The 22281-nt window shown below is 48.7% G+C and overlaps 1 protein-coding gene and 1 long non-coding RNA gene across 4 annotated transcripts in view; one reads left to right on the top strand and one right to left on the bottom strand.

Annotated features, from left to right (window-relative positions):
* Positions 1-22281, top strand: part of Acsbg2 (acyl-CoA synthetase bubblegum family member 2) — a 37970-nt gene that overhangs the window by 7774 nt on the left and 7915 nt on the right. For all 3 annotated transcript variants that reach the window (XR_013109587.1, XM_076932032.1, XM_034498175.2), the window contains exons 4-10: positions 3644-3732; positions 5167-5287; positions 7080-7163; positions 11648-11797; positions 14126-14302; positions 20086-20267; positions 20355-20588. Coding sequence is in view for 2 of the 3 variants with exons in the window: in XM_076932032.1 (XP_076788147.1) it covers positions 3644-3732; positions 5167-5287; positions 7080-7163; positions 11648-11797; positions 14126-14302; positions 20086-20267; positions 20355-20588 (1037 nt within the window). In the remaining variant the exon portion in view is untranslated. The remainder of the gene's footprint in view (positions 1-3643; positions 3733-5166; positions 5288-7079; positions 7164-11647; positions 11798-14125; positions 14303-20085; positions 20268-20354; positions 20589-22281) is intronic.
* On the bottom strand, positions 1531-7798 carry LOC143441846 (uncharacterized). The gene is made up of 5 exons (XR_013109591.1): positions 7658-7798; positions 6917-7154; positions 6011-6367; positions 3565-4530; positions 1531-2983 (listed from the first exon to the last, which is right to left on the bottom strand). It is a non-coding gene; the product is annotated as an uncharacterized LOC143441846 (long non-coding RNA).

Below are 22281 nucleotides of genomic sequence, written 5' to 3'. Positions count from 1 at the left end.
ATTCCAGAAAAGAGAAAGGGGAGCATAGTGAGGAAGTGCTGAACCAAGAGTCCAAACCCCAGAAACTCCATCCTCCAATGTCGAAGGGTTGGCTCTTTGGAGCTCCACTCCGGCTCTGCCGTGTAACACTCTCTCCCCCTTGGGCTGGCCAGTACACTGGCACCTCCATCATCTCAGCTCTCTGACACAACCCAGGCTCCACTTCCACACACTTCAGTAATCTCTCCGAGCCTCCATGCAGGGACTCCCCTCCACAGCTCTCCTTAGCCACAGATGGAGATTCCACAACCATTTGACTCTCCTACCCTTCATGACTCTAAAACTAGAACTCCATGGTTGATGCTGCCAAGTCCTGCTGCCTCATTGGGATGGAGACTGTCCAGTGCCAAGACCTACATCCACAGAAGCTCTGACTTGTTACTGCTTGCCTTTGTTGCATAGACCTTCCTTAATTCCTTAGGCATTTTCCTGTCACAGGTTGCAGGATTCAGCAGCGGGCCTTCTTTTCAGCTTCTCATGTTCTTGAGCACAGAACTCGTGCCCAGCATTCCCGGTGTTTCTTTTCTCTTGTGTTTCTCTCTGCTGTTCACACTCTTTCAGACAATAATTTACATAAGACTGAACACTAACAACCACATGACAGTCACTATCAGGAGATATCTTCTGCCAACGCCATTAATCTAAAACTCTTCCATTTAGCCGCAGGCAGGTTCTTAGACAAGGGCTAGAAAGCAGCCATATTCTTTGCCAAAATGCCGTGAGGAAGGTCTCTGGCTCTGTTGCTTATATTCTTTCCTTCTTGAGCGAGACCTCCATAGTCTACAGTCTCCCAGAACAACTGTCTTCTAGGATCCTACCAGGAAGGCCCATTAAGTTCCATTTACAGTGTCCCACCACTTTCTGTATCTGAAATCTCAACAGGTCAGGCCTGTCACAGCAGTGCCTCACTCTTGGTACCAACTTCTGTCTAAGTCACTGTACTATTGCTGTGAAGATATACCATGACCAGAGCAAGTCTAATAAAGGGAAGCATTTAATTGGGACTTACTTACAGTTTCAGAGGTTCAGTCCATGAGCGTCATGGCAGGAAGCAGACAGACATGGTGCTGGAGAAGTAGCTGAGTGCTTTCCATCCTGATCCACAGGCAGGAGGCAGAAAAAGAAGGAGGGAGGCCGGGTCTGCTGTGGGCTTTTGAACCCTCATAGCCCACCCTAGTGATATACCTCCTCTAAGAAGGCCACAGTTCTAGCCCTTCCCAAACAGTTCCACTAACTGGGGGCTGATCCACCAGACATATAGGCCCATGTGGGCCATTTTCATTCAAACCACCACAGTAAGTAAATGTAATTTTTAAAAGGCCAGGGCTCAGCAACTGAGAACTCTTCCTATCCTTCCAAAGTATGTGAGTTTACTTTTTAGCCATGAGGTTTAGTGACCCACAGTCACCTACTGTAAGGCCCCCACGACGGGAGGACCTCACCCAAGCCTCAGGAATTCACAGCTACCCATTAACTCACAAGACACCGAACTTGATGTAATCAGCAAGAGGTATATTTTGATCAACATGTTGAGGTCCAGACCTGTAGCCCATGCAGGGGCAATGGGGTCTGACCCCGGGGCTTTGGAGACAGAGGGAATTTAAAGCCAAAAACCACAATTCAGGGGGAAAACCACAACCCAGGGGGAGTAAAGGAGGGCTATTAGAGAGCACCTGTGGAAAGTCCCAACCCATTATTCAGTTTGTGACAGGGTCTAAGGAACAGTCATGGGGAACATTTTGTATGGACTATTCTCTAAGAGCCTATTCATAACCAACCATCTATCTTGTGGTCAGCCAAGTTCCTGAAACACAGAGCTCTCGACCAAGCTGACCTGCACTCTTGGTTCTGTTCAGTCTGCTAGGAGGTTTTGAAAATGTTTAATCCTTTCACTACAACTCCAGCTCCCAGGGACCCAACCCCTTCTTTGGCTTCTGAGGGCAGATGTATGCCACATACACACATGGACACATCTGAATCATTACGACTAAGGAGGTGAAGAAGGGAGAGTCCTGGACTCTCTGGCCAGCAGCCTTGCCTGCATGGTTGACTCCAGGGAAGAAGTATGAGAAGATACAAAGGGAGTGAGCTGGGGTGATGCTCCCTGGATAGGACCTGCAAGCACAAGGACTAGAATCCATGTCAAAAGCCTGAGTGTTCCTACATCCTGGGTCAGTGGATGAACAAAGGCTCATGGCAAAAGCTCACTGGCCTGGCTGAGGTGGTGAGTGCCTGGTCCACCACCTGTCTCAACACAGAGACATGGGAAGCAACAGAGGCCCCCTGCACACCCACACACCCAGCTGGATGGCATGTGAGCACTGACTCTCTCTGTGTACACACCCATGTGCAGGCACATACTACATTTGTACGCATTTCCTACAAAGCAGATATGTAATCAGCAGACCACCCTGAACTTCCTCCTCTCACCAAGTGCTCAGAGAGATCAAGCTCAAGGTCTTAAAGGGAAACCCATTCATCTGTATCCGTCCCAGTACCATTCACACATCAGGAGACGGGCAGCTCCAAGTGCCAAGTGCTGCTGTAGAAGCACAGTGTGGTGTCTGAACACCAAACACCAGGATATCATGCAGCCTTGAGAATAGGGAGCGCTGATACACGGTACTAAGTGAAAGGACCCTGGAGACAGAATACTGATTGTGGGAACCTCACACAGAGGACGAGGTTCTAGAGCTCTCAGGCCCACAGCATCAGGAATTGATGATGGTGACCTGGGAGGGACGGGGTTAATGGTGAATGGGTTCAGAAATTCATGTGCAGAGGATGGGAGATTCTGGAGGTGGAAATGGCTGTACAGCTTTCTATCCACTGAAGAAACAATAATGGCTAAGCAGTGAATTCCATGCCCCATGGACTTCACAAATGGAAGAAAAGTAGGCTGGCCTGTCCAGCAGGGCATTAAACAAGCGTCCAGGGAGGTCACCTGAAAGAGAGAATGGGGAAACAGGCAGATGCAAAGAATGATGGCTTGTCTATAGGCTGATCAAACCGCAATTTTTACCTTTTCTCACAGGACTTATAAACACAAAAAGGCAGGATGTGGGGAAGGGGATGACGCAGGAGCGTAGGTGTTCAGGGGGAGTACAGATATCTTCCAGAACAGAGTGTCAGCTTGGTGAAGATTCAGGGGGCAGGTCACTATGACTCTGCCTATGATTCACTTGTCCTTATCTAAGTTGGTACTATCCACCAAGGCTGCCTATCTACAAGGTCTATGACAACTCAGGCTGGTAAATTTTCACCAAAGATGCCTGTTTACAATATCTTATAGCTATCTGTTTCAGTGTTTTTCCACAGAGACCTAGTGTTAGCAAGCATGTATGTCAGGCCTATTGCTGATTTTTGGCCTATGGCTGATTTTAGGCCTTCAGTGTATAAAGAGAGGCTACCCCTGACAGTAGGTGGGAAATAAAGAGCAGAAGGATGTGAGCAAAGCTCACTGTACCCCAACTTCAGGTTGGATAGTGGCTCCCCACTAGGTGCAGATGCTTCTGTTTTTCTCACCTCCTAATGATCAGATCTTGAGTAAAAGTGGACACGCCCAGAAGCTGATGCATCTTTCTCATGGTTCTGTTCCCTCCAGTTGGGCCTACAGCGCTTCCATGGTGTTGGCATCCTGGGCTTTAACTCGGTCGAGTGGGTCGTTGCTGCCCTGGGCACCATCTTGGCTGGGTATGTTCCGCCCTTTGGCTCAGCGTGCTGCACCAGCTGCTCAGCACGAGCCTGATTCAGAAGCCGATGCTCAGTTAATCCCCTTTCCATTCTTGGCCTTATCTTTTCAAAATAATTTCTTAAAAGTTGTGGATTTGTGCATGTGTGTGGGTGTACACATGTGTGTGTATACATGCATGTATGTACGCATGTGAGTACAGATGTCCACAGAGGCCAGAAAGGCGGAGGGGAATCAGATCCCCTGGAGGCTGGAGTTAAAGGCCATTGTTAGGCATATGAGTGCTGGGAACTGAACTGGGGTTCCCTGAAAGAGTGACCAGTGCTCTAACCACTGAGCTTTACCCAGCCTGGGCCTAGTTCTCATAGCTGGAGACCTCCAATGGGTGGGGGTGGGTGGGAGGGGCTGAGGGTTTGATCCCCTGTACAAGAATGATTAAGCCTCACAGCCAGCAGGGGAGCTGGATGGTGGGTTAAAGGCCTTAGGATGCCAACGCAAAGAAAGACCTACGTAAAACACTAGCTGTTGTGGCTTAAATCTGACACAAATCCAACATAACTCGAGCACCAGGTCAATGCCGATGACCTGGTAATCAGTCAGGGCTGTAGAACAGATGTGAAAGCGGAACTCTCCGACTCTGAAGGGATGTTGTACAGCATGTTTAAAGATGAAACCAATAAGCAAGAGAGAGAGTAGGCTCTTGTCCAGTCAAGCTTTGACATGAAGGGTGAGCATGGAAGTGTCCATCAATCAGAACGGGAGTAGGCTCCTGGGCCTGGGAACATGGACTCTGTTTGACCCTGTTGACAAGATGGAGAAGTTGTTCTTATGATGTCTGGACTCAGACAACTGTTTCCTTACAACAGAAGCTGTTCAGTTACTGGGAAGACCTTAGCTCCCCTAGGGCTTGGGACCTTGAAATTAGTTTCTTCCTATGATTAAAAGGGGTCTGAAATAGTGGTAGTACTTAGAATAAGTTTCTTTTGCTAGTTCTCAACACTAGCACTGCCTGGGGGAGATGGTGGCAGAGCAGACAAAAGCACTTATCAAAAACCGTGCTGACTCAGTCAGTTCCATGCCCTGGGTACACAAGATGGCAGGAGGTACCTACTGGCTCCTCCTCTGATCTCCATGTGTTCACTGTGTGACAAGCCACCACATCCACACAAAGACATGTAATTTTAAAAAAGAATTCTGTTTAGAGCACTGGCTCCTCTTTGCAGAGGACCCGGGTTCAATTACCAGAGCCCTCATGGCAGCTCACAACCATCTATAACCCCAGCTCTAGATATCCAGGCATTGTAAATATGCATAGACAGACATAGATGCAGACAAAGTACCCACATACCTAAAAAATTTTTTTTAAATTAAAAAAAGAATCAATTCTTTCAAAAGCACATAGGCCATGTTCAAGTGAGTGAGTCTTGTGTCCCCAGGGGCCTCTGTGTTGGTATCTATGCCACCAACTCGGCTGAGGCCTGCCAGTACGTCATCAAGCAAGCCAACGTGAATGTCTTGATAGTGGAGAATGACCAACAGCTGCAGAAAATCCTGTCGGTGAGTGCCTGGCTGCTATCTGAGGGGTTTCCAGTAGCCCCCCAGAAAAACTTGCTTTTGATGGGGAAGCAGGGTAAGTTGGGGGTGTTTGACTCCCAGGCCTGTCAGCTGGGCTCACTTCCCAGCCTCCATATAAGACCTGCATTCACTGGAGGCCAGTGCAATACCACACATAGCCTCAGCACTGGGGAGGGGGAGGGGGAGGTGTGTCCAGGATCCACTGGCCAGCCAGCCCTGCCTCACTGCAGACAGCAGGCCAGTGCAGAACCAGGATTCTAACACAGCATGGAGGGTGGCTGGGGAGCTACAGAGGAAGCCGACCTCTGCCTCCGTACGCATTCACACAGTTCATACACATGTCTATGATCTCTGCACTTGGTGGACTGAAACAGGAGGATTTGCTACAAGTTTGAGGCAAGCCTGGGCTACAGAGAAAGTTCCAGAGTAGCCTTAACTACATCATGACATCTCACAAAAGAAGGAGAAGGAGGAGGAGGAGGAGGAGGAGGAGGAGGAGGAGGAGGAGGAGGAGGAAGAGGAGGGGGAGGAGGGGGAGGAGGAGGAGGAGGAGGAGGAGGAGGAGGAGGAGGAGGAAGCTGCTTCAGCTCTCAAGCTGCTGTGCCCTGAGCACGTGCCTCCTCTTGGCCGTCTTCAGCCACATTGCCACTCTGTTGTGCTCTGAACTTACATGACACACCCACTTGCTTTCCAGTGAAATTTTACCTTTTCGTTTGTTGGTCTGTTTTTGTGTGTGCAGTGAGACCTGGCTTCTCTTTCTGTTCCTGTAGCATTTATTTTCATTTCCCTGTTTTATGGGTGTTATAGAAACAACTGTTTCTCACGTGTGCACAGATGCCCAGCAGTTGCCTAGGTCTGGCAGGATGATCTGGAGGGAGGGTCCTTGGAAGGAGAACCGAGCTGGCGAGATACTGTTCAGCTCAAGCTTGGTCATCAGGGGCCCAGAGGATGGCAGGAACAGGACCCAGAGCTAGTCAGTCAGTGAGAGACTCTGTCTCAAAGAAGCAGCAAAGGTGATGGAGGAGGGTGCCAGACATCAATCCAAAGCCATCCTCTCTCTCCCTATACACACATAAAGACAGACATGCAAGAAAAAAAACATTAAAAAAACAAAATACATGATCCACCAGGACAGTGGGTCCACCTTGTCAGACTTTGATCCAACAGTCCCTAGCGGCATCTCTAGGGAAACGTCGATCCGCCCATGGTCTAGTGATGGGTCATGTGTCCTCAGTGAATGTTTTCTGTTGACTGAAGGCTATGACCATGTGTCACAGCTCCCTTTGACTCCTAGTTGCCAATCTTGGGTCTTCTGGAGCCCAGGCTGGTCTCCAGCTCACTGTGTAACTGAGGATTGATTGATTACCTTAAAGTCCTAATCCTCCTGCCTTGACCTCCAGAGTATTCAGAATGCGTACCACCATACCTAGTTGATGTGGTGCTGGATATGGGCCTTTGTCCACGCCCCGCCTGTGTTCTATCCACGGAACACAGCCCTAGCCTTTATTCTTACAAGTTATTTTCTTTTTAAAAAAAAATTTATTTACATATGTACTGTGTGTATGTGTGCAGGGTAGAGGAAAGCATGTGGGTTCGGCACTTCTCACCCACCATCTGGCTCTCCCAGGGATTGAACTTGGGTCATCAGACTTGCAGGCAAGGTGCCTTTAGGAGAAGGCACGACATGGGTGCTGGGATCTGAACTCGGGGCCTCAGGCAGTGCTGTGCTGCAGACTGTGCGCCAGTACTCTGAGCCCACAAGGAACTCTTTCAGATTCCGCCGGACAAGATGGAGACCGTGAAAGCCATTGTGCAGTACAAGCTGCCCTTGCTGGAAAACAGCACAAACCTGTACTCGGTGAGTGTGGGAAGGTTGTGCCGGTGGGAGGGGCAGGGCCTGTGGGGAGGGGCCTGTGGGAGGGGCAGGGCCTGTGGGGAGGGGCCTGTGGGAGGGGCAGGGCCTGTGGGGAGGGGCCGTGGGAGGCGCAGGGACTGTGGGGTGCAAGGCATGTGGGTGGGAAGGCTTCTGTGGGAGTGGCCGGGCATGCAGGTGAGGGAGAAGGGGAGGGAGAGCGCTTGAGTCAGCCTGAGGTAGTAGGTGGGGCCACACAGGGAAGTGTGCAGTGAGCGACCAGGGACTCCACGAAAAATTGTGCAAAGGGACCACTCTAGGGAAGCAAATGGGCAGGGTTACAGGAACAATGTTGCAAGTGATTAGTGGCAGGTATTTCCTGGTACTTAGTGTGATCCCTCAGCCCCAAACCAGTAGATGAAGGCAGGAAGTCATTATTTTGCGTGTCAGAAAATTAAAGTAGTTGTGTAAGACCCTATCCCTCGGTCAGTGGTACTTACTTCGCGACACCCCTGAGCTGCCTTCAAGCGAGACACCGAGATGCAGATCGATGCAAAAGCAAGAGGTTTATTTTCCCGCCCATCAGCGTCGGCCTTCAATTAGTCCCTAGAGGAGAGTGACTAGAAGATGACCCCAAATGGCTATTGCAAGCAGTTTTTATACTTTTTAGGGGTACAGGTTACATCAGCAATGTTACAGTTCAAACTTATTGGCTAAGAATATTGGCCTTTAAATCTACTGGCTAGCAAGCATAGGCGGATCATCACACATATCTGAACTCTACCTGGGATTTTCCAGAGGGTCAGGTGACTATCAGAACTTTCTGAGAATTCTTTATTCAAGAATGATCCTGTGGGTGGGGAATGGAACTTGGCCTTGCCTTGACCCCAGGCAGGAGGGGGAAACTGTAAGGAGGGTGTGGTACTGGAAAAAGCCTTTAGGGTCCCTCAGTTGGAAAAAAATATCCCAAATTGAAAACTAAGAGGATTAATACATGTTATTTAAAACCTTATTTTTAACTGCCAAGGGGAAAATTGCATTTATATATTTATATGTTTTATCTTTTTGAGACAGACCATTTACATGTTATAAATGATATTTATAACATATCATTTTCTCTTTTTATTTTTACTAATCTTATTGTAATAACTTATGTTAGGAGTGTCAGGGCCTGTGGGGATGTCAGACAGGTTGCCTCTCTTCCCATGTGGGTCCTGGGGAGCAAACTCAGGTCATCAAGCTTAGCTGTCTCCTCAGTGCTATAACCTAACAGTTCTCATAACTGTATACAGTGTGAAATGACTAGATCAGGACAGTTAACAGTTTTCTTTTTAAGAAAAAATGCCAATTGCCATACCTCTAATCCCACCCAGCACTTAGCAGACTGAGTCAGGAGGATCACTGTGAGGTCAAGACCAACTTGATATACATTGGATGTTCCAGGACAAGTCAGGCATGATGGCACACGCCTTTGGTCCCATCACTCAGGAGGCAGAGGCAGCCTGGCAGATCTGGTCCATGTAGTGAGTTCCAGGACAGGCAGGCAGTGATAGATACATAGAGAGACTCTGTCTCAAACAAACAAATAAATATAAAATGAAAATATTAAACTTTTCAGAGATAACACTTAAGATCTAATTTCTCCACAATTTCTGAAAGTATAACTCGTTATTTTAAATTTTAGTATTTTACTTATGTCCAAATCATTAATAGGTTTGTCTCTCATGGTGGTGCAGACTTAGGCCAGAGCAGAGCAGATTAAAAGCAGATAAATATAGGTTTAATTGGTGCAAGTCTTGGGCGGGTTCACCAGCCCTATAGACTGGGGCTGAGGCAGGGAGGTTTTATAGTTTCCAGGTGAGGGCTGATGAGGTGTCAGTCGGGAGCTGGTGTAAGTGAAATATCTTTAATATAAATGTAGCAGTGAATTAATCAGTAGTGTATTTCTTTACCTTATGCTAGTCCCCAATAACCACACACAAAAACATTAAGATTTATTTAAAACTGTGCCTCAATAGTTGAGCAGTTTGACGGCCTACCTTTACTTTCTGTGCTAATCTGTCCCCTTTCACCCCCTTCCCAGGACACTTGCATATTATTATTAACCTGGGTCTTTGGGCTTCAGGCATGTTTCCATGGTCTCTCTCCCTCGTACCTCTTCCTCGTGGCTCCAAATCCTCTAATATTCCTTGCTGATCTTTCCTCTGGCTGGCAGATCTCCCGCCCTATTCTCCTATTCTGCCCAGCCATTGGGTGATCAGCCTTTATCAAGGCTGAGAATAAAGGGTGAGAATTGTTTACACAAACTTGAGACAGATTCTTGACATAAACATTACAGTGCCGAGACCACATAGATATGAGGGCGGAGAGATCAGCACCTGAGTAACACAAGGTAAACTTTACACAGGGAGCAGAAACATGCTTACATCTGGGGCTGCGCCTGAATGTGGCCAGAAGCTGGGCTCCTGGGCAGACCCTGAGTGGCTGGCCATATCAGAACTTACCTACGCTGCCAGCAATGCGGGGCTGAGCTTTTGGCACCCTCCCTTTGTTCAGAGCTTTTCAGTGAAGATGGGTTGGGGGAAAGAGGCAGACAGGGTTTCCCAGCTTGCATAGGGGCAAGCAGCAGGCTCCAACTAAACAATCGTAATCTATTATAATTTTATTTTGGGGTATTTTTAGCTACATGTATTCAGATTTGTAAATGCTTCCTCCAGCTGCTGGATCTTTCAGGCACCAGATCACATGCACAGGTCATTTGAAGTCTTGTGTCACTACAGCAATAGTATCATAAGTCTTGGATCACTTTAAAATTCATCTTTGAAGCAAGGCTGAGGACACAGGCCTGCCATCCTCCCTACTAGGAAGGTTGAGACAGGAAGACTGTGAGTTTAAGGTCAGCATGAGCAACTACTAAGACCCTCTACTAAAATAAATAGGCCTGGGGGTGTGGCTCAGAAGTAGAACTGCTGCCTAGAATCCCTCAGTGAGGGGCTGGGGTGTAGCTATCTGGTATCTTCTTCTCTAGTGTGTGATTCTTGGTTCAACCCTAAGTGATGTGTTTCAAGGGGAAAGAAAAAGCAGAAGCCTCCTTAGAGGTATCCTGAACACGTTCTTCAGGGGCAGAGGACTCTTGGAAGGGATAGTCCTAGAGCAGTGGCTCTGACCTTCAGCCACTAGGTGGCAGCAGCATCCTCACCATAGTAACGGCAAGTCCACGCACAGGTTATGCGGTGAACCCTGTGGATGACAGTGCCTCTCAATGAGGACACTGCTGGGATGATTCTGTTACATGCCATGGCGTCTACCAACTCTACAGTGGAGTATAAAATTCGAGTGGGGATAGATAAGGATATGTACCCCAAGCTAGTCTTGAATTTGTAGCCCAGGCTGGCCTAAAACTTGACAGCATCCTGCCTCAGCTTCCCGTGTGCTGGGATTTAGTCTTGCCAGTCTCAGGATTCAGTTTAGGAATGGAACCCTTTTGTTAGGCCCAGTTCCTTGGTCCTTTCAGCTGCACCGTTTGAACCTAAATGATGCCACTGCTTTCACACAACAAAAGCCCAACCCCAAACGGTTTGAGCAAGGAAGGTCATTTGTCAGTCCCTTTAACTACAGCTCAGAATGTGGACTTCAGGCAGGGCTGCAACCAGAAGCTCGTACCTTCTGGGCTTTTTGTCACTAATCTGCTGGCTCTTCAGGTCCCTCCCATTCCCACTCATGATCCTGTGGCCACATGTGTAGTGACAAATCTAGGCAACAGGAAATCTTTGTTTGCTTCTAACTGCTTCATCTTCACTGTGATTGGAGTCATGCCCCAAATCCTGGCTAATCACTGGCACCTAGACTGATGAAATTCTTGGCTTCATCCAATCAGGGATGACTTCTGGGGCAGGGGTGGAGTCAGACCCATCTAGTTGGTAACTCAGAAGTTGGAGAAGCCATGATGTGAACTCAGGAAGGATGGGAGCCCTTTTTCCAGGTCACTGCTTCCTGGAGGAGCCAGCCTTCAAGAAGGCCTGGCAGGTAAAGGGCTTGATCCTGGGAACACACACAGTGGGAGGAGAGAACTGACTTCTACACACGTGTCCCAAAATGAGTAATTCAGTTTAAGTCTAAGAATCATTTGTCAAGTTATTTGAGGGACAGGCTTTTGTAATCTGCAGCTGGTGTTGTTCTTAAGGATTGCAGATACACCAGAGGGGTGGATCAGGAGAGAGCAGCTGCTTGTCCAAGACCACAGCGCAGTCAGTCACTGTTTGGGACTCCCCAAAGACAGGGCTAGTCTGAGCTCACAGGCCTGTCAGTGCACAGGCAGTGGTCAGAAGCTGGCCAGGAGCAGGGCATTTCTGAGAGCTCTCCCGGTCCTTGGTCCTTCTGCCGACCTTTGCTGGCAACCTGCCTTGGGGTGAGCCCACTGGAGTCAGGATGAGCCAGGCTGACCATGAGCCAGCCAGGTCCCCACCCTCCACCCACCTTCCCATCTGCAGTGGCCTGACTTCATGGAGCTGGGTGATGGCATCCCAAATATCCAGCTGGATCGGATCATCCTGAGCCAGAAGGCCAACCAGTGTGCTGTCATCATCTACACCTCTGGGACCACAGGGACCCCCAAAGGCGTGATGCTGAGCCATGACAATGTAAGCTGAGACCTCTGGAGTAGCTCTTTCCTGGGTTCATTCTGAGCCCCAAAACAGGCAACAAGGAGGTGTGTGTGAAGTCTATGTGGGTCTTTCCCCACGGAGAACCAGGCAGTGAGTGGAGCTGGGGGCTTGGATGTAGACCTGGGTCTAGAGCAAAGCTGGGCAAAGACAAGAAAATTGTCAGTGCCATGCCTCAGTTTCCCTGTCTGTGAAATGGGAATTGGTTTCATGGTTTCTTTCTGGTGGGTATTCATGTGAGTCTCTCTCTCTCTCTCTCTCTCTCTCTCTCTCTCTCTCTCTCTCTCTCTGTGTGTGTGTGTGTGTGTGTGTGTGTGTGTGTGTGTGTGTGTGTGTGTGTGTGTTTAGGCCAGAGACAACCTTGGCTGTAGTGGTCCCTCAGGGGTGTCTATCTTGGATTCTTTGAGATAGGGTCTCAATGGCCTGGGCCTCAGTGATCAGGGCAGGCAGGCTGGCTGCCCTCCTGGACCACGTCCCCAGAGCTGGGATTACTGATGCACACCACCACGTGAACCCTGAGAGCTGGCTCTCAGGTCCTGTGCAGAGCCCACCACGACAGTTCACCAGCCTGGTTGGTTCATTTTATTTTGATTTACTTGTTTGTTTGTTTGTTTGTTTTGAAACAAGTTGTCACATAGCCCACACTGGCCTCAAACTTGTGGTGTAGCTGAGGATGACCTTGAACTCCTGATTCCTCTGTCTCAGCCTCTTGAGTGCTGGGATGATAGCTTGCTTGTGAGAACACGTGTGTGCAGGTGTCTGGAGGCCAACAGTCGCCACTGGTGTCTTTCATGCTTCTTCTCCATCTTATATATGGAGTCAGGCCTCCCATTTGGACCCAGGATCACAAGCTCAGCTCATTCTGGGGGTGGTCCTTTGTTTCCCCCTGTCAAGTGTCTGGGACTGCCAGTGGTTGCACATGCACTGTGCTGGATAGTTTTGTGTCAACTTGACACAAGCTAGAGTCATCTGAGAGGAGAGAGCTTCCATTCAGAAAATGCCCCCCACAAGATCAGCTGCTGGTGAGCCTGTGGGGCATTTTCTTAATTAGTGATTGATGGGGGAGGCCCACTATGGATAGTGCCATGTCTGGGCTGGTGGTCCTGGGTTCTATAAGGAAGCAGACTGAGAAAGCCATGAGGAGCACGCCAGTAAACAGCACCCTTCATGGCCTCTGCGTCAGCTCCTGCCTTCGGGTTCCTGCCCTGTTTGAGTCCCTAATGTGGAAGCCAAACAAATGCTCTCTACCCAGCTTGCCTTGGTCATGGTGTCTCATCACAACAGTAAAAACCCTAAGACACCCACACAGCAGATCAGGCTCTGAAGAGATGACCCAGTCATCACACTGTGTGGTAAGAGCTTCAGCAGCTGAGCCATCTTTCAGACCCTGCAGGTTGACATTCTAAACTATCACAAAGAGGAATCCCTAGCCTTGTGGGCTGGGCCTACACATCTGGGATTGTCTTGGTATTCATGGGGAGGGTGTCTTCCTCAACCACTCTCTATCTACCTTCTGTTTGGGTACAGGATCACTCACTGAACCTGGTGCTCACCTGTGTGGTCAAGCTGGTCAACCACGAAGTCCCAGGGCGCCTCCAATACCTACTAGTGTGATAACAGTAGTGTGTCATAGATGTCAAAAGGTTGGGCAAGAGTGTTGGAAGATGGCCTATTGCAAACACAAAGACCTGAGTTTCAATCCCAACACCCTCATAAAAATCCAGGCATGGTGATGTATGGTTTCTAATTCCAGCTCTGGGGAAGCAGAGATCTGAAGACCCTGGGGGATCACTGGCCAACAACTAGTCAAATCAGTGAGCCCCAGTTCCAGTGAGAGACCCTGTCTCAAAAACAAAGTCAGAGGGGGCTGGAGAGATGGTGCATTGGTTAGGGGTGCTCATTTCTCAGTCACAAGGACTAGAGTTTAGACCCCATCACCCATATAATAAACTGAGCATTACATGTACATCTGTGACACCCCAGCTTCAAGTGGAGCAGAGACAAAAGGTTCCTGGGGACTGCTGGTTTTCTTGGTAGCCTGGCTACAGAGCACAAGTGCTACATTCAAGAAAAGACCCTGCCCCCAAAAGGGCAAGCTAGCCTCAGGGGGGCAGACACACTCACAGTGAAGGATGTCTCTTAGGAAAGTGTGTGAGAGAGAGAGAGAGAGAGAGAGAGAGAGAGAGCACGTGCTGGAGTTAATGGTGTCTCTGAGCTGCACTGTAGGTGCTCATAAGTACACGCATGTGTGTGCACGGTGGTCCTCCAGGCAAGGCACAGAAGCTCTGGATTACCCTTGTTTTCTAGATCACATGGACGGCAGGGGCCATGGCGCGTGAGTTAGAGATGACCCATGTCTCAGGGAAGCAGGATTCAATAGTCAGCTACCTGCCCCTCAGCCATATTGCAGCCCAGCTCATGGACATCTGGATCCCCATCAAGGTCGGGGCACTCATTTTCTTCGCTCAACCAGATGCACTCAGGGTAAGGCTGGATGAGGTACTCACCAAGCATGCAGTGGTCTTAGGGGGAGTGGACATCGCCTGTCCACTGGACAGGCCCAGACTCTAAGAATATTTTCCTCTGTCTTCGTTTTCTGCTCCATTCCACAACACTGAGAACAGCTGTCTCCTCTCTTAGTTTTATCTTTCCCTGCAGTGCAGTTGTGTAAACTATTCTGGACAAGCCCAGCAAGAGTCCTGAGTGACACTGAAAGTGTATGTTTTTCAGTATTTCCTGCATTTATGTATTCATTGGGCATATTGCCATAGTGTGCACATGATAGTCAGAGGACATATCTTCAGGCTCTCTTCCACCCTATGATCCTGGGGACAAACTCAAGTCGTCAGGCTTAGTGACAAGTGCCTTTACCCAATGATCCACCTTGTGAAGTCCCCCCTTTTAAAAAACTTGTGTGCTTGTGCACGTGTGTGCTTGTGCACGTGTGTGCTTGTGCACGTGTGTGCTTGTGCACGTGTGTGCATGTGTGTGTGTGTTTATGTATGTGGAGACCCATTTTTGCAAGGAGTATGTGTATGGGGTATGTATAGGGTGTGTGGGTATATATGTGTGTGTATGGGGTGTGTGTGTGTGTGTGCATGAGTGTATGGGGTATGTGTCTATGGGGCCTGGGGGTATAGAAGTGTGGTATGGGGCATGTGTGGGGGTGTGACTATGTGTATATGGTATGTGTGTGTATGGAGTGCGTGTGTGTGTGTATGGGACGTGCTAATGGGGCGTGTATATGTGTGCACTCACATGTGGTGTGTGTGTGTGTGTGTGTGTGTGTGTGTGTGTGTGTGTGCTCACACATGCTTATGTGTGTAAGGCTCCTGAGGAGCTCTGATTCTGTTTGCCAGGGTCTGGCCTGCATAGCAGGAAGGTGTTGGGGCTTTTTGCTGTAGGAGTGTTAGCAGCTAGATTTCAGGAGACCTTATGCAATGCTGTGGAGAAGTCAGGCAAGACCTGAGCGTTGCTCGCCTTTCTGAAGGTCACAGAGATCTCCCAGGCCCTGAACCCAAGTGCTGGGACAGCACCACAGCTCTTCCCCACTTCCCAGTCTTAGGATTTGAGCAGCACATAGCTCATATTTGTCATGTATTATTTTCCTATGTGTTAAATGAGCATCTGGCTCCTTCACTATCTCCATCCTCTCCTCCTTCTCCATCTTCTAAAAATAAACTTTGCTTTATAACCACAGCCAAGGGTTAACCAGACAACCCCAGCCCTGTCTGTTGCAACTTTTGTTTTTCCTAGAGTTATCAGTTGCCTTTGTTTTCCAGTCCAGTGACATTTCTTCCTGCTTGTTTTTCTTCCAACATTCCACTGTGAGCCAGGATATTTATCATTTTGTTGTCTTCAGTTGGGCTAACTGGAAGGAAAACCTGAGGTGGGGTTTTGTAACTTATTGAGGTCAAGTAATAATTGGAAGGAAGTGAGACAAGCTAGGGTAGGTCCAAGGACCTAGCCAAGAAAATATGTAAATCGAGAAACTCAGACAGACCCCTGGGGTACTCTGAGCATGAGCCAGGCTAAAACTATCCCACATTACAAGGGAGCTGGGCCTTTGTGTCTACCTGCAAGGTGGGCACTGGGCACAAGTTCGAGAACACACATGGGGCAAGCACAGCTCCACTACTGCAGGTCTGTGGGGAAGAAGATGCTGTGGGCCATGAGGAACCAGGAAGGGTTTTACCAGTGCCCTGTGCACACTGCTCTGGACCCTGCTGTGCCTCCCAGTTTGGGCCCCATTTTCCAGGGTCTTTACTGTCATCTGTCCTTCTTTCTTCTTTTTCATTCCTTCACATAGCTGGAGATGACCCTTTGGTAGATTTTTCAGGATATACATGGGAAGGAGATGTCCATTTCCTTTAAGTATGGACTTTCCAGACTTCCCAAAACTGGATGAGAAGTCTGGAGTTCACCTCACCCCCAGCTGCCATAACAAGAAGAGAAGCCGCTTAGCACAAGACACATGTGTGTTCTTGAGCTCTGAGTTAGAGGTTCAAACTGGGCATTACCAGGACTGGGTTGTTACAGAGCACTGGGGAGTTGTTTTCCCAACTTTTCCTCTTTCTAGAAGGAATGGTCACTTCCTTCATCTTCTAAAACACTGTGTGTGAGTGTGTGCATGCGTGTGTGTGGGAGTGTGTGTGGGAGTGTGTGGGGGAGTGCATGTACATGTATGTGTGTGTGCATGTGTGTACGTGTGTGCGTGTGTGTGCATGCGCATGTGTATATGTGTGTGTTTGTGTGTACATGTGTGTGTACATGTGTGTGTACATGTGTGTGTACATGTGTGTGCGTGTACATGTGTGTGCATGTACGTGTGTGTATACATATGTGTGTTTGAGTGATTACTGTGTATATGTATGCCCCCCATTGCATACTTGGCATCCTTAGTAGCTAAAAGAGAGCACTGGGTCCCCTGCAGCTGGAGTTACAGGCCATTTAGAGCCTATATATAGGTGCTAGGAGCCAAACCTGGACCCTCTGCAGGAGCATCAGCTGTCTAAGCAGCAAGCTATGCCTCCAGGTCTCTCTTCTTCTGTATTTAAAGTCATTTGCTAAACCAACATCACCCCTAACACAATTCACATAAACACAAATGTGCATGAATACACATATGCATGTGAACACAGAAATGTACACATAAACATACAGATACAAATATCCTTAAACACACTGTCTCAAGGTTCCCATTGTTATGATGAAACATCTTGATCAAAAGCAAGCTGGAGAGAAGGGTTTATTCAGCTTACACTTCCAGACCATACATAGTTCATCACTGAAGGAAGCCAGGACGGGAATTCAAACAAGGAAGGAGGCAGGAGCTGATGCAGAGACTCAGATACAGAGTGCTGCTTACTGGCTTACTCTCAAGGCTTGCTCAGCCTGCTTTCTTATAGAACTCAGGACCACCAGCCTAAGGATGGCACCATCTACAGTAGGATGTCATATCAACCATCAATCAAGAGAATGTACCCCAAACATGCCACAGACCACTCCAGTGGAGGCATTTTCTAAATTGGGAGTCCTCTTCCCAAATGACTCTAGCTTGTGTCAAATTGACAAAAACACTAACCATATATACACAAAAACATAAGCATAGAAATGCACACATACCAATAAACACAGAAATGTACACAAAATGTGTCTTAGGGTTTTCTTCTGTGAACAAAACCACGATCAATGAAACTCTTCTAAGGACATTTAACCAGGGCTGGCTTATGTGTTTGGAGGTTCAGTCCATTGTTATTAAGGCGGGAACATAGCAGCCTCCAGGCAGGCATGGTGCAGGTGGAGCTGAGAGTTCTACATCTTCATCTGAAGGCTGCTAGCAGAAGACTGGCTTCAGGAAGTTAGGACGAGGGTCTTAAAGCCCACACCCACAGTGACACACCCACTTCAAAAGGGTCACCCCACCTGGGCCAAGCATATACACACCATCACACAATGAGAAACACACATACTACAAACATAAACACAAATATACAATGTACACACAAAACACACAGATGCCACACATATACAACACACATACACAGCACATGCTCAGGCTTCAGTCCCCAGAGGATTTTTCTGTTGCCCTCCTCTGTGGACTCCTGTGAATCACCTGGTAACCACTTAGAAAATCTAATGTTTCAAGATCCTTCATTTATTGTTACTCTTTGAATTTGTATCAGTGAGTTCTGGAGAAAGGTGAAAGAGCCAGTGGAACAGTAAAGTGTGTAGACACAGACTCAGAAACAGAGAGGCACACAATAAACACAAGATACGGACCAGACACGGAATGCCACATCAGACACAGAATGTCACACACAGCCACAGACACACTCAGACGCAGACACACTCTGACTCAGATGCAGAGCCACACTCTCACGACAAGATGAAATGCATCTGAAAATAAATTGGACAGCAGTTCCTAACAACATGACTCAGAGGGTAAAGGCACCTGCCATTGATCTGGATGACCAGAGTCTGATTCCCAGACCCCACAGGGTGAAGAGAGAACTAATTCCTGCCATTGTCCTCTGACCTCCCCACAAGTGCCATAAAGAAAAGGAAGAAAAAAAGAAAAGTTATGAGCCATGAGCTAATCTAGACACCCAGGGCTCTGAGATTAAAAAGTCATAACTGCTGCAATGTTATCACAGGGACCCATTCTGGTGGGAGACATTCCTTTCCATGGGCCCCAGAAGGCTTGTATACATGTAACTATTATAGCCGATGGTGCAAAGATAGTTCAGGTAATAAGATTGCTTACTGCACAAACCTTAGGACCTGAGTTCAAACCCTGAACACTCATGTAAAAAGCTGCATGTGGTCTGTCAGACAGAACAGGAGATCTCTAGGGAAATGCTTGGTAGTCAAGCCCAGGTTCAGTGAGAGGTTCCCTCTTAAGGGAGTAAGGCAGAGTGGTCACAGGGTTCCAGTCCTCCTCCTCTTCTGCATGTGTGGGCATGTTGATCCCCTGGTGTTTTGTTTGTAAAATGAGACAGGATGCAGGATAAGCATTCAATGCAGAGTTGTGCACCTTTGGAAGTGTCGCATGTTTTCTCTGACCCAAGGGTCTCCAAAGGTTCCCATTTGGGAACATCTTTATCAATATGGGATAGTCTAACTAGATTCCCTGCTTCAACGCTGCCTCCCAATGTACCCAGTTTAAAAATTGCCGACCTCACTCATGTCTCCTGGGTGTGAAGTGGCATGTGACTATCCTCACTGAGAGTTTCTTCATTATTAATGATAGTACTGGACTTCGCAGGGGTTCATTGACCCCTTGGATTTAATTTCTTTTTTTTTTTCTTTTTTCAGTTGTTTTCTTTTTCTTTATTCTTCTTTCATACACTACATCCTGACCACAGGCAACCTCTGCATCTTACTATACCAAGTTTGGTTGATATCACTGAGAGGACCTGCTCTTTTCCAAAGAGAAATGGAGGAGCACTTAGATTTCATTTCTGTTCAAATCTTTTGCATTTAAAATTTTTCTTTGTATATCTAATCATGTTGATTTTTAAGGGTTCTTTACATATTGAGGCAATGAATTGTTACCAGATACCATTGTTTACAAATGTCTTCTTTCAGTTCTTTGGCTGTCTTTCTGGGTTTTGTGTTTCTGGTTTTCCCTTTATGATCTTTTGAAGCGTGAGGGAAACCTTTGGCTTTGATGAGGCTCAGATTATTGGTTTTCCACTATGCTCCACTATGACAAAGATTTTCTCCTGGTTTCTTTTAGCCACTCTTTATTTTCAGTTTTTCATGTAGAGTTGATTTTCATGATGAGTGAGAAGTAGGAGTGTAGGCCGAGCATGGGTTTGCCTTTGTACATTTATATACGTCCCCAGCTACAGTGAACTACTTTGAAGACTTTTGGGCTAAAAGTCAGATGATCGTAAATGTAAAATTTGTGTGGATCCCCTGATATGTGTATCAGTTTTTATGTTTCTGCACATACACACACATCACACACACACATGCACACAGGCAGACATGCATGCACACACACATGTACACATGCACAACATACACACAAACACACTTGCACACACATGCACACATGTGAACATGCATACATGGGGGTGGGGTGAATGAATCTGGGTCTGAATGGCTGCTTTGAAGCCAGGGGGTTGGTCCCCAGGCCTGGTGCAAAGGCTGCACTCAAAGAAAGGGCAAGGGACACAGGAGGGACATGTGATGGATATGTGAGGGTCGTGCATGGCTTGTCAAAGCCCTGCAGTGCTCACCTGCTCCATCCCACACAGGGCACCTTGGTGTACACTCTTCAAGAAGTGAAGCCTACTTTTTTCATGGGAGTGCCACGCATCTGGGAAAAGATGCAGGACACCATCAAGGAAAATGTGGCCAAGTCCTCCAGCCTGAGAAAGAAGGCGTTTGCATGGGCGAAGATGCTTGGCTTGAAGGTCAACACTAAGCGGATGCTGGGGTAGGCAGTGTCCTGCAGTGGGTGTGAGGGAGCATAGGAGAGGCTCTGCGGTCTGAAGCTGGCTCTCCTTGTTGATGCCATTCCCAGGAAGCGAGACATCCCCATGAATTACCGCATGGCAAAGGCCCTCGTGTTCACGAAGGTCAGGAACTCCCTGGGCTTTGACAACTGTCACACCTTCTTCAGTGCCGCTTCACCCCTCCCTCAGGATGTCTCGGAGTTCTTTCTCAGCCTGGACATCCCCATTGGTGAGATCTATGGAATGAGTGAGTGCTCTGGACCCCACACAGTCTCCAGCAAGAATGTCTACAGAGTTTTGAGGTATTAGGCTCCTGCAGCCCTCAGATCTCCAGTGTCATGGGGCAAGGGCACAAAGAGGGGGGTGACCAATGACTGGGGTACATCCGGAGCCTGGGCATTATGAGGGCTCCATTCTCCAGCCTCCTAGCCCAGGCCTTCTGGCTTATCACATGACCTTCAGGGGAAGGGCACTTGTTTTAGAACCATCTATCATGTTGTGTGACTTTTCCTGGGGACACTTGAACAAATGTCTGTTTACCCCAAATAAGGCACCAAAAATACCAAAGAAATACTCCCTCCCAAGTGCAGCTTAACATGCTTATTGGGGTGATTGTGGGTCAGAGGTTACAGGTCAGGGGTCACTGACAGGAGTTGGCATGACTCCAAGGCAGAACATCCCCTACAAATCCACTACAGCCTGGACCACACCTCACAAAAGCTATGTACAAAGCACATTAAGAAGACAGCTTCTATAGTCTCCCCCAAAATTATAACTGCTTATAGAACCTGGAGCTGGGCTCTGGGGCCTTGTACATTTCAGGAACTTTTCAAGATTTATGAGTTTCCATTACTTCCTGAGTCTTAAGAAGCCACCTTCCAGTAGGCTGTGTTCCAGAAAGAGAAACACAGGAAGAGGAAGAGATTGCTCTCTGACACACAATGTCCTTCCCAGTGTCACTTAAGTGTTGTATGAACTTGGGACCACATGATCTTCCATCTCAGGCATCTCTGTAGCTCCTTTGTGGCATCTTCTGCACAGCTCAGCTTACCAGGTTGCCGGGCTGGGCCACAGCAATCCAAACACACACATGTACTGCAGAGGACTCTACTGGGAGGCTGGCCTCTCCAGAACCCTTTGGTTTAAGTTTCCTGCTCTGCTCCTCCTGCTCCTCCTGTTCCTGCTCCTCCTCCTCCTGCTCCTCCTGCTCCTCCTGTTCCTGCTCCTGTTCCTGCTCCTGCTCCTCCTCCTGCTCCTCCTCCTGCTCCTCCAGCTCCTCCAGCTCCTGCTCCAGCTCCAGCTCCTCCTGTTCCTGCTCCTCCTGTTCCTGCTCCTCCTGCTCCTCCTGCTCCTCCTCCTGCTCCTCCTGTTCCTGCTCCTGTTCCTGCTCCTGTTCCTGCTCCTGCTCCTTCTCCTGCTCCTCCAGCTCCTCCAGCTCCTGCTCCAGCTCCAGCTCCTGCTCCTGCTCCTGCTCCTCCTGCTCCTGCTCCTCCTGTTCCTGCTCCTCCTGCTCCTCCTGCTCTTGCTCCTCCTCCTGCTCCTCCTCCAGCTCCTCCTGCTCCTCCTCCTGCTCCTCCAGCTCCTCCAGCTCCTCCAGCTCCTCCAGCTCCTCCAGCAGCTCCAGCTCCAGCTCCTGCTCCTGCTCCTCCTGCTCCTCCTGCTCCTCCTGCTCCTCCTGCTGCTCCTGCTGCTCCTGCTGCTCCTGCTGCTCCTGCTCCTCCTCCTGCTCCTCCTCCTGCTCCTCCTCCTGCTCCTGCTCCTCCTGCTCCTGCTCCTCCTGCTCCTCCTGCTCCTCCTCCTGCTCCTGCTCCTCCTCCTGCTCCTCCTCCTCCTGCTCCTCCTCCTGCTCCTCCTGCTCCTCCTCCTGCTCCTCCTGCTCCTCCTGTTCCTGCTCCTGTTCCTGCTCCTGCTCCTCCTCCTGCTCCTCCTCCTGCTCCTCCTGCTCCTCCTGCTCCTCCTCCTGCTCCTCCTGCTCCTCCTCCTGCTCCTCCTCCT

The sequence above is a fragment of the Arvicanthis niloticus genome, chromosome 3 (assembly GCF_011762505.2).
Source record: "Arvicanthis niloticus isolate mArvNil1 chromosome 3, mArvNil1.pat.X, whole genome shotgun sequence".
NCBI lineage: Eukaryota > Metazoa > Chordata > Mammalia > Rodentia > Muridae > Arvicanthis > Arvicanthis niloticus.
Note: the sequence above shows the minus strand (reverse complement) of the source record. Positions and strands in the feature narration are given on the sequence as shown.